General features: G+C 51.8%; 1 protein-coding gene across 6 annotated transcripts in view; it reads left to right on the top strand.

Annotated features, from left to right (window-relative positions):
• Positions 1 to 14,454, top strand: part of Col13a1 (collagen type XIII alpha 1 chain) — a 140,821-nt gene that overhangs the window by 92,206 nt on the left and 34,161 nt on the right. For all 6 annotated transcript variants that reach the window (XM_036168376.1, XM_036168375.1, XM_036168373.1 and 3 more), the window contains 5 exons: positions 313 to 339; positions 1,368 to 1,403; positions 10,681 to 10,725; positions 12,172 to 12,204; positions 12,927 to 12,953. In XM_036168376.1, coding sequence (XP_036024269.1) covers positions 313 to 339; positions 1,368 to 1,403; positions 10,681 to 10,725; positions 12,172 to 12,204; positions 12,927 to 12,953 — 168 coding nt within the window. The remainder of the gene's footprint in view (positions 1 to 312; positions 340 to 1,367; positions 1,404 to 10,680; positions 10,726 to 12,171; positions 12,205 to 12,926; positions 12,954 to 14,454) is intronic.

The following is a 14,454-nucleotide window of genomic DNA, read 5'->3' as shown; positions in this document are numbered from 1 at the left end:
GTGGGACTTTGTTGGGCAAGGTCAGCTTTCCAGCAAGGGGCCTAAATTAGGAGGTTTATGGGTAAAGGATCTTTACTAAGCCACACTGCCAATTTAGCCCCAGGCCACTGACCTACTTTCCAGTGGGCAAGCACAGCACAGTTGCCCACAGTGCCCACATGGCTCCAATCAGAGATGCTAGCTGGGTGTCCCCATGTGCCCTCCCTAGGTTTCAGCTACTCTCCAGGACACCCTGGAGCTATCTGGGGCTCTCTGATCCAGCCTCCACTATGAACAGGACTAACCTCACTCAACTTCTCCTTCCTTTGACAGGGTTTACCTGGGCCTCCTGGACCAAAGGTAAGTGCTCCCCTAAGTGATAATAGGTGCTTTAGAGAAAGCATTCCCTGTGGGGGGTGTCAGCTGAGAAAGACTAAAGCTGAGTGATGGATTAAACGCAGTCCATTTCTAAAATGTCACCTCCTCTTTATGAACTGTTTTGGTCTTACCATGTAGCATCTTTCTTGGGTGGGCAAGCTGGCTAAGCAAGGGCTATGATTGTCACAGAAAGTACACTCCTGGGTTGGAAGTGCAGTTTAGTGGCTGAGGGTTTGCCTGGAATACATGAGGCTCTGGGTTTGAATCCCCAGCTCTTCATAAACAAAGTGTGATGCTTATGCCCACAGCCAGAAAGCCCAGGCAGGGAGATCAGAAAGTTCAAGGTTATCTGTGGCTACATAACAAGTTAGAGGCCAGCCTGGGCTACATGAGACCCTGTCTTTAAAAACAAAACAAAAGGGTTTTGTTTTGTATGTATGTTTGTTTTGTTTTGTTTTGTTTTGTTTTTTGAAAGAAAGAAAAAAGACAAAGGCACACTCTTGGATGCCTGGGAGTTTGTGTTCTAGCTGGAAACACAAGGCAGACAGATGTCATGACATGGTCACAGTGCCCCAAAGCTGTCCAATATGGAAAAGCCTCCAGAGAGATCTGATCTCTTGGGAAATGTTGCCTGGCAACCCACGATGGCAAAGGCACTCTCACTTTGAAGTCAGGGACCCTGGGGACCAAATGGTATAAAACACTAAGGGTGGCCACCACTCTACACATGGAAGCAGAGAGCCAGGAGGGGCCGGGAGAAGACTCTTCGGTAGAACCCAAACTGGATGTCCCAAGTCTCCAACAAGCTGACCCCTCACAGCACCCTTCAGCCATTAGAACAGAATCTGGGGACCTTGGAGGGCAGAGAAGGCTGTTGCTCCAGGAATAGCTGAGTCTGGGGGACCACCAGAGACCAGGGAGGTCATGGGGAGGCAGAAGGTGGCATTATGTAGCAAAGGGCACCAGCTGGTCTGGCATGGAAAGCCATTTGGATTTTCTTTCTTCCCCAGGGAGACCCAGGGATCCAGGGCTACCATGGCCGCAAGGTAAGCGGGGCAAGGGGTAGTGACACTACCTCTTCTGTGGGGAACCCAACAGGGGCTCATTACAGGGATGCACACAGGCCAGGGCTGGGTGGGGAGCAGCATATACTCACACCTGTGCCAGCCATGTGAGCCTCCTCATTTATAAGGTTATCCAAACACTCGGGAAAGGACAGAAGCAGATGGGACAGGGCCTTGCCCGGCTGGTGGCCCAATCCAACCTTAAGTAAGGGAGTGACTCTCTTATTGACCTGGCTGGCTATGTCTGGTATCTGGACTGGGTGAGCCAGAATACTGGACCCCTCTAACACAAGCTCCATGCTGAGCCTGGAAGGGGGTATAAACAGACCCAGCCCTGCTCTTGGGCAGTTCTCAGGCCAGAGAGACAAGCATTCCGACACAGATTGCCTTACTAGAAGCAAACTGTTAAGTGCTACCACTACAAAGTGCTCTGAAAGCAGGGTGGAAAGACTGAGCCCAAGTGGGAAGAGTTGGGGAAGCTTCTTGGGAGAAAGCGGTCAAGTGGTCAACCGTATGAGTGGGTGTGTCAGCTACTTAGTGCTGTGTAACAAAAGATCCCAAATTGGCTGATTTAAAATCATGATTATTTCTTATGGTTTCTGTGAATTGGTGGCCTGGGGTTCTATAGTTCCGCCTGGGTTCACAGGAGTAGAAGCTTATATGATAGCTAGTAGGGCAAAGATGGCCTTATTCAGTCCTTTGGGTGGTGCTGCCTGGGTGGCTTCTACTCTCCAGGTGCCTTTCATCTTCCAGCAGGCTGGCTGGGCTTCCCCACAGGAAGGTAGGCCCAGGACAGCCTTCAAGGTGGGCAGGTTCAAATACATGAGCATGCCCCCAGCATCATCTCGTCCCACATTTCCTAAGGACCTTCTGCTCAAATGAGTCTCACAGCCGAGTAAGTTACCTGCAACAGCATGGGAAGAAACCTAGTTCTGACTGGTGGACTGAAGGGGTAGAAAAGCTTTGCAGCTGTTTTCAGCTGACCTCTGTGGCCCTTTAGCAAATCTGAAAGGAAATAGTATTTTAGGCAAGGACACCATTTGAGCCAAGGCCCGGAAGCAGTTACTACCATAACCCTAAGTGTGTAATGCTTTCGATGACAGCTAATGCTTACTGAAGGCCAGCTGAAGGCCAAGCGTTGTCCTACAATACAGCCCATACTGTTCCCAATCCTATACCCCTTGAGACCACTATAATTTGTTCCCACCTAGCAAATGGAGAAACCGAGGCTCACCCAAGTCTCAGCTAAGAGAAGTCAGAACAAGAATTCAAGTCAGGTTTGGGTCCTTCACGTGGTACCAGATGCTACAAGGATCCCAGCCATTGGCTGGGAAGCTCCAGAATCCTCCAGAACCTTCCAGAAGGGGAAAATGCAGCAGGAAGGAGAGGTATGGGTGGAGGAAGGAATCTTGGAAAAGGAGACTCCACTCAGCTAGGATGTACATGCTTCACTCTCTGGGTTCTGGTGGCTGCCATGGCTGTGGTGTTTTATGGGTGCCTGGTGGGGGAAATGGTAAGACATGAGAGATCCTTAATTAGTTCTGCATAAACTGAGAGGCTTGCGTTGTGTCAGGAAGTGGAAATTATAGCCCCGACGGCTGCTCCCATCCACTCACTCAGACTCACAAAATTTACTGCCTCCCGGTGCAAAGCGCGTTGGTTTTCCCATTAGTAATCAGATGGGTTCTTTCAAGCTGTGAAGGGGTGGGGCGCTGGCAGAGGTCCCCCACCACTACCAGGGGTCATGGTGATGCCCTTGACTGGGACTGTGGTGACCAGTGGTGTCTACCTCTGCTACAAACAAGTGTAATACTTCAAAAAACAAAGCCTGGCTTTGTTTTTGTTGTCTTGAGGCTGATGAGGGCCCAGCTGTGGGCTAGGGTGTCCTGGAGGGCCTGGACATGTGCATGGCCCTCCTCTATGTGGGCAGATGATAGCAAGGTGCCTTCAGCCCAGGCATCCCTGCATTTGCAGAGGAATAGCATAATACTATTGAGGAAGGGGTAGCTCCTGGGGAGGAGGAAGCTGGCTCAGGTACAGTACCCTAGCCTGACAGGAGAACGGATCAATACTGCTCCCAGGATTAGATGTGAGCAAGGATTATGGTGGCCCTCCAGAAAAGCAGTTCTGGCTCCATTCAAGAGAGACACTTCAAATGCCAGGTGCCAGGGAGAGAGCCAGAGGCTTGGAACCACTGGCCTGGACTGTTAATGGCTGCTTCTGCAGCAGCTGAGGTTACAATCCCTTCTTGCTCAGGGAAGCCATGGCTTCCTGGGCACGGACTGTCCACACATGTTCCCTAGGGGCCTTACACATATCTTTGTGAGCCGTGGCCTCTTGGTACCTTAGTCCCCATCTTTTCATCTTGTGTCTAGGGCAGTCAGAGCCTCCTCAGCCTTAGGGACTCCAGAGTAGCCCCCTCTGCCCCTCCCCTCATGCTGAGTTTTTTTGTCCTGTCTCTTTGCTAGGCCACGCCCCTCTGCTCCTCCATAGAAGTCTCTTTTCATAGTTTCGAACAGCCAAGGGCCGTAGCTGCCCCCTCTACCTCTCTGAACCTTCACCCCTCCCAGCCACCTCCCAGGGCACCTCAGCACCCCACACCCATGCCACTAACTCCCCCTCCTCTAGTACCCTATCACCAATTCCTCAGTGCCTCCTAGTCCGCTAGCAGAGGGATCCCCTGCAAGGAGACAGACGCACTGGGACCATGGCATCTTGACCGTGGCAATCCTCATGTCCAAACAGACACTGGCTTCCCTCTCAATCCTGATGTGAAATGATTGTCATTTGTGCTGGACCATCCTCCACAACTTAGTTTAGCCAATGGCACCTGTCCGACCCTGTCTGTCCCAGAGCCAGGCCTGAGAGACCATTATGCCCCAGGGGTTAATACTTTGCCCAAAATTCCACAGTTGGTGAACATCATGCTGGAATTAGAAGTGAGGTCCTGCCAGCCTGTCTGAAAGCACCTTGTGGATTATCTAGGAGAGGAAGGCTGAATGGTGCCCCCCCTTACCCATCAGCCTTCCCTTTCTCTCCTTCCTCCCTCTGCCCCTTTCTTCCCTCCCACTCTGTGCTTCGTTAAGGTGCAAGGAGGAGAAATTAATTTGGAGGAGGAATGGACATGGATGTCAGAAAGATGTTCCCACCTCCCTCCACTGGGGGAGGAGTAGCCACCAGTTATGGTGACACTGAGCGGAGACAGCTGTGCGCCCGACCCATCGTGGTCTCTGCGAGAGAGGGGGAGTCCTTGGTGTAGCAGATGGACCTGCCCCATGAGCTCCGCTTGTTCTGTCTCCCAGGCTTGGCACACGAGGTGGAGTTTAATTCCTTAGCCTGTGAAGTATGAGAACGAGACACTCCCTCCATCCCCTCCCCTGCCCCGCCCCACACTGGCTGGACCAGGCCCGTGTCTTCTCAACCAGGCCAGCAAGGCTTACTTCTCTACTAGATCTTTGAGAGCAAAGCCCAGGGTGGCTAGCACCCTTATGCAGCTCCTATACCTGCCAGAGGCCAACCCTCCTGCCTAGACATCACATCTATTGCTGTATACCCATGTGTTACCTGCTTGGCCCAAGTTTATAGCAAACATCTACCTTAACTATATTGTACAATATAAAGCATGTTTCAAACATCACACATCACAACGTCCGGTCTCCTTCAGACTAGTGTGAATCACAAACCTGATGGGAGCTTATCTCGTAGTGCATCCAAATTAGTACTGTGTCTGGTGCACCCCAGATCATCTACATTGGTCTTTGTAGGACACATTCTGAAGGAGGCAGTTCTGTGGAATGATGGCCAGCATTGCTATGAATATTCTCCGAGCCCCTCCCACATGCCAGGTGGGGTATCAGGCACTCCACAGGCATCACTTTGTGCCTCAACCCCTTTTTTGAGCCCAGGCTTACCTTAAACTCATTTGGTAGCTGAGGATGACTTTGAACACCTACCAGATCCTTCTGACTTCCCGAGTGTTGCCTCACACTTGGTTTGTGTGGTGTCAGAGACTGAACCTAGGGTTTTGTGCATGCTAGTCAAGCATTCTACCAGCTGAGCCACATCCCCAGCCCCTGTGCATCACTCACTGTATTGTCTCTTAAATCCACCTCAGAAAGTCAGATTTTTTTTTGGTATCTCTAGCAAAGCATGGATCACAGAGTCTGTCTCCCTCTAGCTGGGAGGTGGTGACTTCTGGGTCTGTCTAAATTCAGAACCTTACTCTGAATGACTTTGCTACCTCCCTGGGTGTTAGGGTCTCCAAGGGAATCTAGTGTTCTGAAAGGCTTTCTCCCTCATCTTCCCAGGAAGGACATGAGGTGGAAGCTGAGATGTTCTCTTTGTCGAGAGAGAGGCCACGGCTGGGTTCACATCTCACAGGACAGAAGGTGTAGGACATGGGTACCTTGTTTAGATGAACTAGAGTGTACCTTGTCCAGTGGAGTGACCCTAGATAAGCGAGCTGCTGCTTACTTCTAAAACAGCTCAACCTCCAACCTCCACTACTCCTGAGAGATCCCTGTGGCCCTCTGGCTCCCAGAGGGTGCAAGTGATCCAAGCTCCCTGTGGCATTTCCAAACAGCAGAGGGTACGCAGCATTTTCTCTCAACATTGGGGAGTCCCAGTGAGGACATCCAGACTCTTGAAATAGATGCAGATAAGAACAGGGAGACATGGGCCTCGAGGGCACCGGACAGCCTCCAGCCCCCACTCCATGACCTCTTGGCTCTGCTTTGCCCTCCAACGTCCACAGATTAATTAGAACTGACTTTTCCTTTGGAACTGACTACACAATCAACCGATCTCAAATTGCGATTACCAGCCAGCCATCCTTCCAAAGCCCAAAGCCTTCAATGGGGCACCCGACCCAGGAATTCTCTGGATCACTCCCTGCCAGCCCTAATTACCGGAGGACCTGGGATTTCCACAGTTCCGGTCCTTGCTTCTGGGCAGGGAAGCTGGGGAAGCAGGAACTCAGTCACCTTTTTCCTGGAAGGACAAACCAAGAACTCTTGCCAGGGACAAAGTGTTGTACCTCCTCTCCTTGTCTCTGTAGCTTTTCCCAACCCAGGGGCTCCACAGCCTTCCCAGCCCACTCACCAGGCAATCCCCCTGCAGAGAACAAAGATGCCATGTCACTGACCCCTTGAAGGAGAGCCCTGGCCCCGAGCTAGGGAAATCCATTCATCTCCTTTGCCTGCTGGCCCTTTGCTTGACTGCAGAGAGCGGTCGCTGAAGCCCCACCCACCCCATCCCTCCAGACAGATGTCTTGCCAAGTCCCTGTGCAGCTTGTTCAACAAACAGGAAATCACCAATTAGGAGGCCACAACCGCTGGCCAAGCTTGTGCCATCCTGTCATCTCTAGAAAGGACGGGTCCTCCCACCTAGAAACTTCAAAGAACACAGAACCTGTTGATAGTGGGGGTGGGGACACGTGAGGAGCTGGGACAGGCCTTCAGGAGCACGTAGTGCAGCCCTAACCAACTCTTTGTCTCTTGAACCACAGTGATTGTAGTCTCCCCCCTCCCAACCTGCAACTTCCAGTCATTATTTTTTGGCACCATGTTAAAAAGCCAGCATCCCCTGCCGGGCGGTGATGACACACGCCTTTAATCCCAGCACTCGGGAGGCAGAGCCAGGAGGATCTTTGTGAATTCGAGGCCAGCCTGGTCTACAGAGCGAGTTCCAGGAAAGGTGTAAAGCTACACAGAGAAACTCTGTCTCGAGAAAAAAAAAAGAAAGAAAAAGCCAGCATCCCCCAAGGGTGGCTGGCTGCATGGGAGTCAGTCATCAAATGCTGCACAGAGGGGCCAAGACCCTTTGGGGGTCCAAATGGGTTGTGGCGAACCCCTCCACCACACACACACACACACACACACACACACACACACACAGACACACACACACACACACACACCAGGGGGCCTCTAGGATCCCCATTGGGAAGGCAGCGGCAGAGAGGAATCAGAGCCATAGGTTTGGACAGCAGTGAGATCCAAGCCACAAAGCCAAGCAGGGCACTGAGCCAGTGGGGCCAAGCTGAGCACAGTTCCACCTGTGCCTTTGGAACCGAAACACTTAAGAGGGCAATAGAAGAGGAGGCCCTAAATCTCACAGAGGTATGCCACAGCTTCAAAGTGCGTGGCTGTCCTTCAGCCATGGCCACGCCAGCCTCTGCTTCCCCTTCTGAAAGAACATCTTGGATCCTGGAGGGCGCCTCTCGCTCATCCAGGAAGCAATGCTCTCTAGCCTATCCAGAGGTCAGACAGGGCAAGCCCCTAGGCTGGAGCTGAGCAGTGAAGCTAATGAGAGTGGAGAGAGCCCTGGTGTGGGGGTCAGCCTGGCGCCCTTGCTTCCTGCCCAGCAAAAGGGCAGGAGGGAGGAGAGTCCTGAGGCCCTAAGACCAAGATCAACCAAGGCGGGGCTGGGGGTGAGGAAGAGGGGAGATCAGCCGCCCTACAGAGGACCGCTCCCTAGAAGGAAGTAAGGATGGCTGGTTCTTTTGTGTGTGCAGGCATGTCTTCACAAGGTCAAGCCAACTCGAGCTAACCACTGTTAGGGTTAGCCCCCCACCCCCACCCCGCACTGTGTGACTGTGTGCATGGTTTCTTGGGCTGCCTTCCAGCGGCAGGCCGATTCCCCAGTAGAAGCATCCTTGGCTGTCTTGGAGGTATTAGGAGGCGACAGTGGAACCCCATCAAAACCCCCTCCTAGACTTATATTTTTACCCAAACTATAACTCCTTTTTTCTGGAACTGTGGACCAGGCGTCTCCAGCTGATGGATCTTCTTCCATGCAGAGCCATGCAGGCCACTAGGGTGGGGCCGGGGTGGGTGGGTATGGGGGGGGCAGATAGATCCAGTCTGATCTCACTGTGCAAAAGAGAAGGATGGAGTCAGAGAGGAAAACAGTCACGCTGACACCTAGACTATCATCACACATGGAGGATAGGAGAGATTTCAGAGACCTTGCAGAAAGAAAAAGAAAAAAAGGCAACCGGGAGCTTCTGAGCAGCCAGGGTCTCCAAAGGTGATATTCCTCCAACATCCCCGCACACACTAAGGGACTCTGTCTAGGACAGCGGTTCTCAACCTTCCTAATGCGACGACCCTTTAATACAGTTTCTTATGTTGTGGTGACCCCCAACCATAAAGTCATTTCGTTGTTACTTTGTAACTATAATTTTGCTATGGTTACAAGTTGTAATGTAAAGATCTGCTATGCAACCCCCAAAGTGGGTTGTGACCCACAGGTTGACTGAGTCAGAGTGGTGGAGTCTATTGGAATCTTATCAGGGGACCTGGTCCTCTAGAGATGAGTGCCACCTAGGACCCTGAGGGGGCCTTTAAGACCACTGTGGCCAAGATGGCCAAGTTCAGAGTCAGTCCTTCTGCACCCTCTGCTGGCCACAGAGCAGACCTGCCTGTGCTTGGCGGACCCCTCTGACACCCGGAGCAGGCCTGGGTAGAAGAGGATTGATTTGGTGTTTGGACATAAAGATTAGGGCCTTCTGTAGAACTCGGGCACTTCAGCTCCGAAAGGATGAACATGATGCATGCAGTGTCCATCACAAATGGGCGTGACATGTGTCCAGGTGTCAAGTGCAGAGTGAGCTGGGCGTGGTGGCACTAGCCTATACCCCAGGTAATCCAAAGGCTGAGGCAGGAGGATCTCAATACTGTCTGGGCTACAGAGTGAGCTCAAGGCCAGCCTTCCCAGCTTAGTGAAACCCTGTCTCATAATTAAAGGTAAAGACATCTCATGAGGGTCAAGTTTAACAATTACATAGCATGCCTGAAGCTCTGGGTTCAGTCCAGTCTTAGGGGTAGGGAATACAAGGTGAGGACCCAGGACTGGGACATGGGCACAGTAAAGGGTCTCACAGGGTTATAAATATGGCTTTGAACTGAGGAAGTAGCCGAGAGCCGTGAGGCCATGGAGGTGGATGGCACTTCTAGGAACACAGTGATTTATCTTCACCAGGAAACCAGGATGGAGGCAGACCTCAGAATACCAGGCTCAGGAGCCCAGGAGCCCCCATGTCTTTTATCTCTGGGCAGTGGAGACTGTGAAGTTGGAAGCGTCATTATCTCGCCTGTGTGCTGGGAGACTTGGAGACATCGGTGGGGAGGGCCCAGCATGGAGGAAGAGAGTGGGAGTCGCTCTTGCTTTTGTCTGGAGAAGGAAGGGCAGAGCTGTCCTGTGAGATAGCAGGGAAGAGAGTCTGAGCAGATACAGGTCAGGCGGAAGCAACGGCGGGCGTCAGTGTGTCTGGGCTCTGGATTTCCCACCACAGTGTCACCTTCAGCACCACTGAGGCAATCAACTGCTGGCAGAGTACTGCTGCCTCTCAATACTGGGGTGTCACGTGGGGTTCAGTGAATGAGGCAAGAGCTAGCCCCCTAGATGATTGGATTACAGTCTTGACTCACCTTCTCATAGCCCCCTTTGTCACTGGTTGTCATCTCCTGACCCACTTCCTCATGATGGTACGACTGCCTTTCTGGGGCCCCTTCTCCTGCAGGTCTGATGGTCATAGAGGAGAGAGAGACATTGAAAGCAGAGAGGGACAGAGCTGAGATGGCACAGTCCTGCCCATGAACCCCAGAAAAGCTACAGCGTGCTGCTCTGTGTGGTCAGGCAGGATCAGAAAAGGGGGTTGGAAAAATGAGCCATAGTTCACAAGCCCAGAGAGCTTAGGGAGAACAGGCCTCTGGATGAAAGTAGAGAGATGCACATGTCTGGTCCAGCAGTGGGCACCATGTTAGCAAACCCACTGGCGGTAAAAAGGTCTGTAGACGGTAAGTAGCCACATGGCTGCTCTTGCCGCAGCCTGACTCCAGGCCCAGCACAGTGGAGGCAGGGGGATCCTCAGCTACGTATTCTGTTCAAGGCCACCACCCTGGCTAGATTTGTGTGTGTGTGTGTGTGTGTGTGTGTGTGTGTGTGTGTGTGTGTGTGTGTCTGTCTGTCTGTCTGTCCGTGTGTGTGTGTGTGTGTGTGTGTGTGTGTGTGTGTGTGTGTTCTCACCATCTCCCTCTTTGTCTCTCTCCTTTTCTCTTCTACATCTGTGACTTGGGTCTTCCTTCAAGATGGCGTCAGGGAACTGAGGGAATTGGCCCATGCAGCTCCTGCCATGGCAGGGTCGTCGGAACACATGGGGGTTGGATGAGAAGCTCCAAGCTTGGAACTCAAGCTTGCAGGACATAATGCTGAATCTGGTCCTTTCCTCATGGTTGCTCTTGTTTCTTTGTCCAGGGAGAGCGGGGCATGCCGGGCATGCCAGGCAAGCACGGAGCCAAGGTACCCACCCCACTCTATTCCTCTCCCACACTCTCGGAATCTTAGTTCTTGGGTCCCATCCTTTTCATAACCTGTTAGGAACATAGGGTACACACTCTCTCAACCCTCCCCCTTCCTAGATCTATCTTTCCTAACATGAGCAGGGTGGGGCTGGTGTGATGTGGCTCCAATTGTCTCCTGGGATTTCTGGATCATAAAAATCCTTCTCAGCTTTCAGCTCCAGTATGGTCCTGAGACCCAAAGAAAACATAAGAACCCCAACACCCTCCACTTGAGCTCTTCTTCTTTTTCCTTAATATTTATTTATTATGTATACGATGTTCTGCCTGTATGTATGCCTGCACGCCAGAAGAGGGCACCAGATCTCATTACAGATGGTTGTGAGCCACCATGTGGTTGCTGAGAACTGAACTCAGGACCTCTGGAAGAGCAGCCAGTGCTCTTAACCTCTGAGCCATCTCTCCAGCCCCACTTGGGCTTTTCTAAGTGGCACTTTGAACATTTTCCCTTCAAAATATGTGGTCTTGAGGAAATAAGAAAATGAATTTCATGAACCAGGTATGGTGGTACACACATGTAATCCAATACTTTGGAGGTGGAGGTAGAAGGATCAGGAGTTCAGTGCCAGCCTGGAATATATATCCAGTTCAAGGCCAACCTGTGCTACATGAGACCCTGTCTATTAAAAAAAGAAAGAAGAAGAAAACAAAAGAGGGAGATGGCTCAGCAGAGCTTACTGTACCACTGTGCAAGTATGAGGACCTGAGTTCGGATCCCCAGCAGCTACATAAATGGGGTGGTACATGCCTATAATCCCATCACTGGGAAGAAGAAACAAGAAGGTCCTGTGAGCTTGCTGACCACTAGTCTAGACAATCAGTGAGCGCCAGGTTCAATAAGAAACCTTGTCTCAAAAAATAAGGTGGAAGGTGATGGAGGAAGAACCTGACATTGACCTCTGGTCTCCACATTTTTGTACATGGATGTATATCCCTAAAAACACATGTGCACACTTACATATACCACACACACAAAAGAAGGCATGGGGTTTACTTCCAGTTCTTGAGGGCAGAGGTTAAGAGAGCTATGGTTGGTGGTAATACCACTTATACACAGGGGTGCACTAGGCTTTGGAAAAACCAGAGCCTTCCTATGGTGTTACCTGGTGGTCCCCACCCTTTGACCACAGGGAGCTAGCCCAAGCCTCACTGTACCCACTATACCTCCCACTGAAAGTCCTGGTAACCCAGCAGATGGACAGTCCACGTTCCATCCTTGGGTGTACTCTTGGGGTACCCAGCTCAGGGTATCACATTCTCCCACACGCTGGGGCAGTACTGGTTATCAGTCAGCAGAAATGTACAGATGGTAAGACCAGGCAGAGCTGCTCAGCTAGTGGCCTCTGACCTCAGACACCTTCATGCCTTTTTTTATTTCCTTTACCAGGGGGCTCCTGGGATTGCCATGGCTGGGATGAAGGTCAGTAAACACTGTCACTCTATGTGTTAGGGTCAGGATACGAGGGTATCATGAGACCACAGAGCTGGGGCTTGGGCTCAGCAGCATGGCAGCTGGACCCAGGGGAGGACAGAGGTCTCCAGCCTCCACTCATGGCCTCCTTAGTCTGCCACTGAAAGAACCAGCTGCAGAACCAGCTGCCATGGGCTTCCAAAGCCTCTGAGAGGAGAGCCAACATCTTTTCCCTGAACCCTTAACTAAGCCAGTAGGTACCATGCGGATGCCCAGTGGTATCCAATATGGATCTTAGCAGTGCTCCACTTACAGGTGGCACCTCCTGGGATGCGCCTAACTTACCCATCCTTCTAGGGCAGCAGTTCTCAACCTGTGGGTCACGACCCCTTTTGGGTCATATGACCCTTTCTCAGGGGTCTCCTAAAACCATCAGGAAACACAGGTATTGACATTATGGTTCATAACAGTAGCAAAATTACAGTTGAGAAGTAGCAATGGAAATAACTTTATGGCTGGCGTCAGCACACCATGAGGACCTGTATTAAAGGGTCGAAGCATTAGGAAGGCTGAGAACCGCTGCTCTAGGGGGGAAATGAGACCCTCAGGAGCAGCTTCCCAGAAGGCCATTGTCCCTGAGCAGAGGAGGTGCCCCTCCCCCCAAGCAGAGGGCCCTTGTCCCCGCTTGGTCTCTCTCTTTCTTCATCCCTGTCGTCTTTGTCCCCACACAGGGTGAGCCCGGGACTCCAGGAGCCAAGGTACTGACAGAAAGGGGGATCCTGAGGGGCACAGAGAAGTGAGATTGGCAGTGGGATGAGGCTGGCAGGGGCAAGAAGATCGCAAACTCAAACCAAGTCCATTGAACTTGGCAAGGCTCTTTGTCCAGGGAATGATAAAAGAGGGCTGGGGTAGTGGTGGTGTACTTATCTGGTATGGGGGAGGCGGGGAGGGAAGCATGGTGGATATGCTAAATGTGCACTGGAAATCCTAAAAAGCCAATACAGTATGCAGCACCCGTGTATTTATCTGAACTCCTCTTGTTTACAAGGAGCCTGAGGGCAGTTGTCTGGGAACCCCAGTTTCTGATTCCACCCCATCCTTCCCTTACTACCATGTCCATTTACCAATGAATTTCTCTTGTCTCTAAGAGAGATGCAGGGAAGCTGGGGCCCCGGGCATGCTGGGAAAGAAGGGACAGAATAGGACTGAATGCCTCAGGGGACACCAGTCCCCGGGCGTCCACCCTGTAGCTACTGTGCTGGGTAGGCATGATATGGAAAAAGGGAATGTGGCATGGACCAGCAAACCCGGGGACACAAACCCTTCCAGAAGTCCTTGGCTACCAGCTTAAGGCCAGGGACAAGGACCACACTTTCATCATCTTTGTTACCATGCATGCCTGTAGGTAGGACCTTGTCTTTTGTTCCAGCTATTGGGAGTGCCCAGGCTAAAACCCACCCCAGGGCTAGAGACTCAGTGTGGCATCTTTGCTGCCTCTTGCTGGAAAGATCATTAAGAATGTGGCCCCAGAGTCCCCTTCTTGTGTATGAGATCATACACAAGATCATATTCTTGTGTATGAGAATAGCATTAACCATACTCTTGGCTGTGGAGGCAAAAATCCCAATGCCAACATGAATCAACTCCCTGCTGGTGGGGTGCACTTTCCATGGGGCACTGCTCTGGAGTGAACTACACCCTCCAACATTCATATGCTGCAGTGCAGAGCCCTATGGTGTCTGCATGAGAGGACGGGGATTTGGGGGGAGCATAACAGTTAAATGAGGTCACAAGGGTGGGACCCTAATCTGATGATGGCACTGGTGGCCTTATCGGGTAAAGATAGTCCTCCTCTTTGCCAAGTGAGAACAGACAGGAGACAGCCATCTCCAAGCCAGGAGAGCCCTTCCCTCCTCCCTCACACAGGCACCCAGGTGGCAGTCTGGCATGATAAGGGACTAGATCTCTGCTCTCTCTCTCAGCCACCCAGGCACAGTATTTTGTTACGACACCATGCTGACTTAAACAGACACTGTAGAGGCAAAGTGAAGACTTTACCCTAAAAGGTGGACCATGGGAGACCTGGGGGAGACTGGCTCTGCCCTTAGCTCAGTAAGGGACTGTCCAAAGTCACCTATCTCATGGGACAGGCTGGCTCCACCTAATAAATGAGGCTTGGAGTCCAGTAACCCTACAGGATTTGTACCATGGGGACGGATAGCCGAGTTCTGCAGCGCTGGGCAGAGCCAGAGCAGGGAA

The sequence above is a fragment of the Onychomys torridus genome, chromosome 18 (assembly GCF_903995425.1).
Source record: "Onychomys torridus chromosome 18, mOncTor1.1, whole genome shotgun sequence".
NCBI classification, from domain to species: domain Eukaryota; kingdom Metazoa; phylum Chordata; class Mammalia; order Rodentia; family Cricetidae; genus Onychomys; species Onychomys torridus.
The sequence above is the reverse complement of the archived record's forward strand: the minus strand, read 5'-3'. Positions and strand labels throughout refer to the sequence as shown.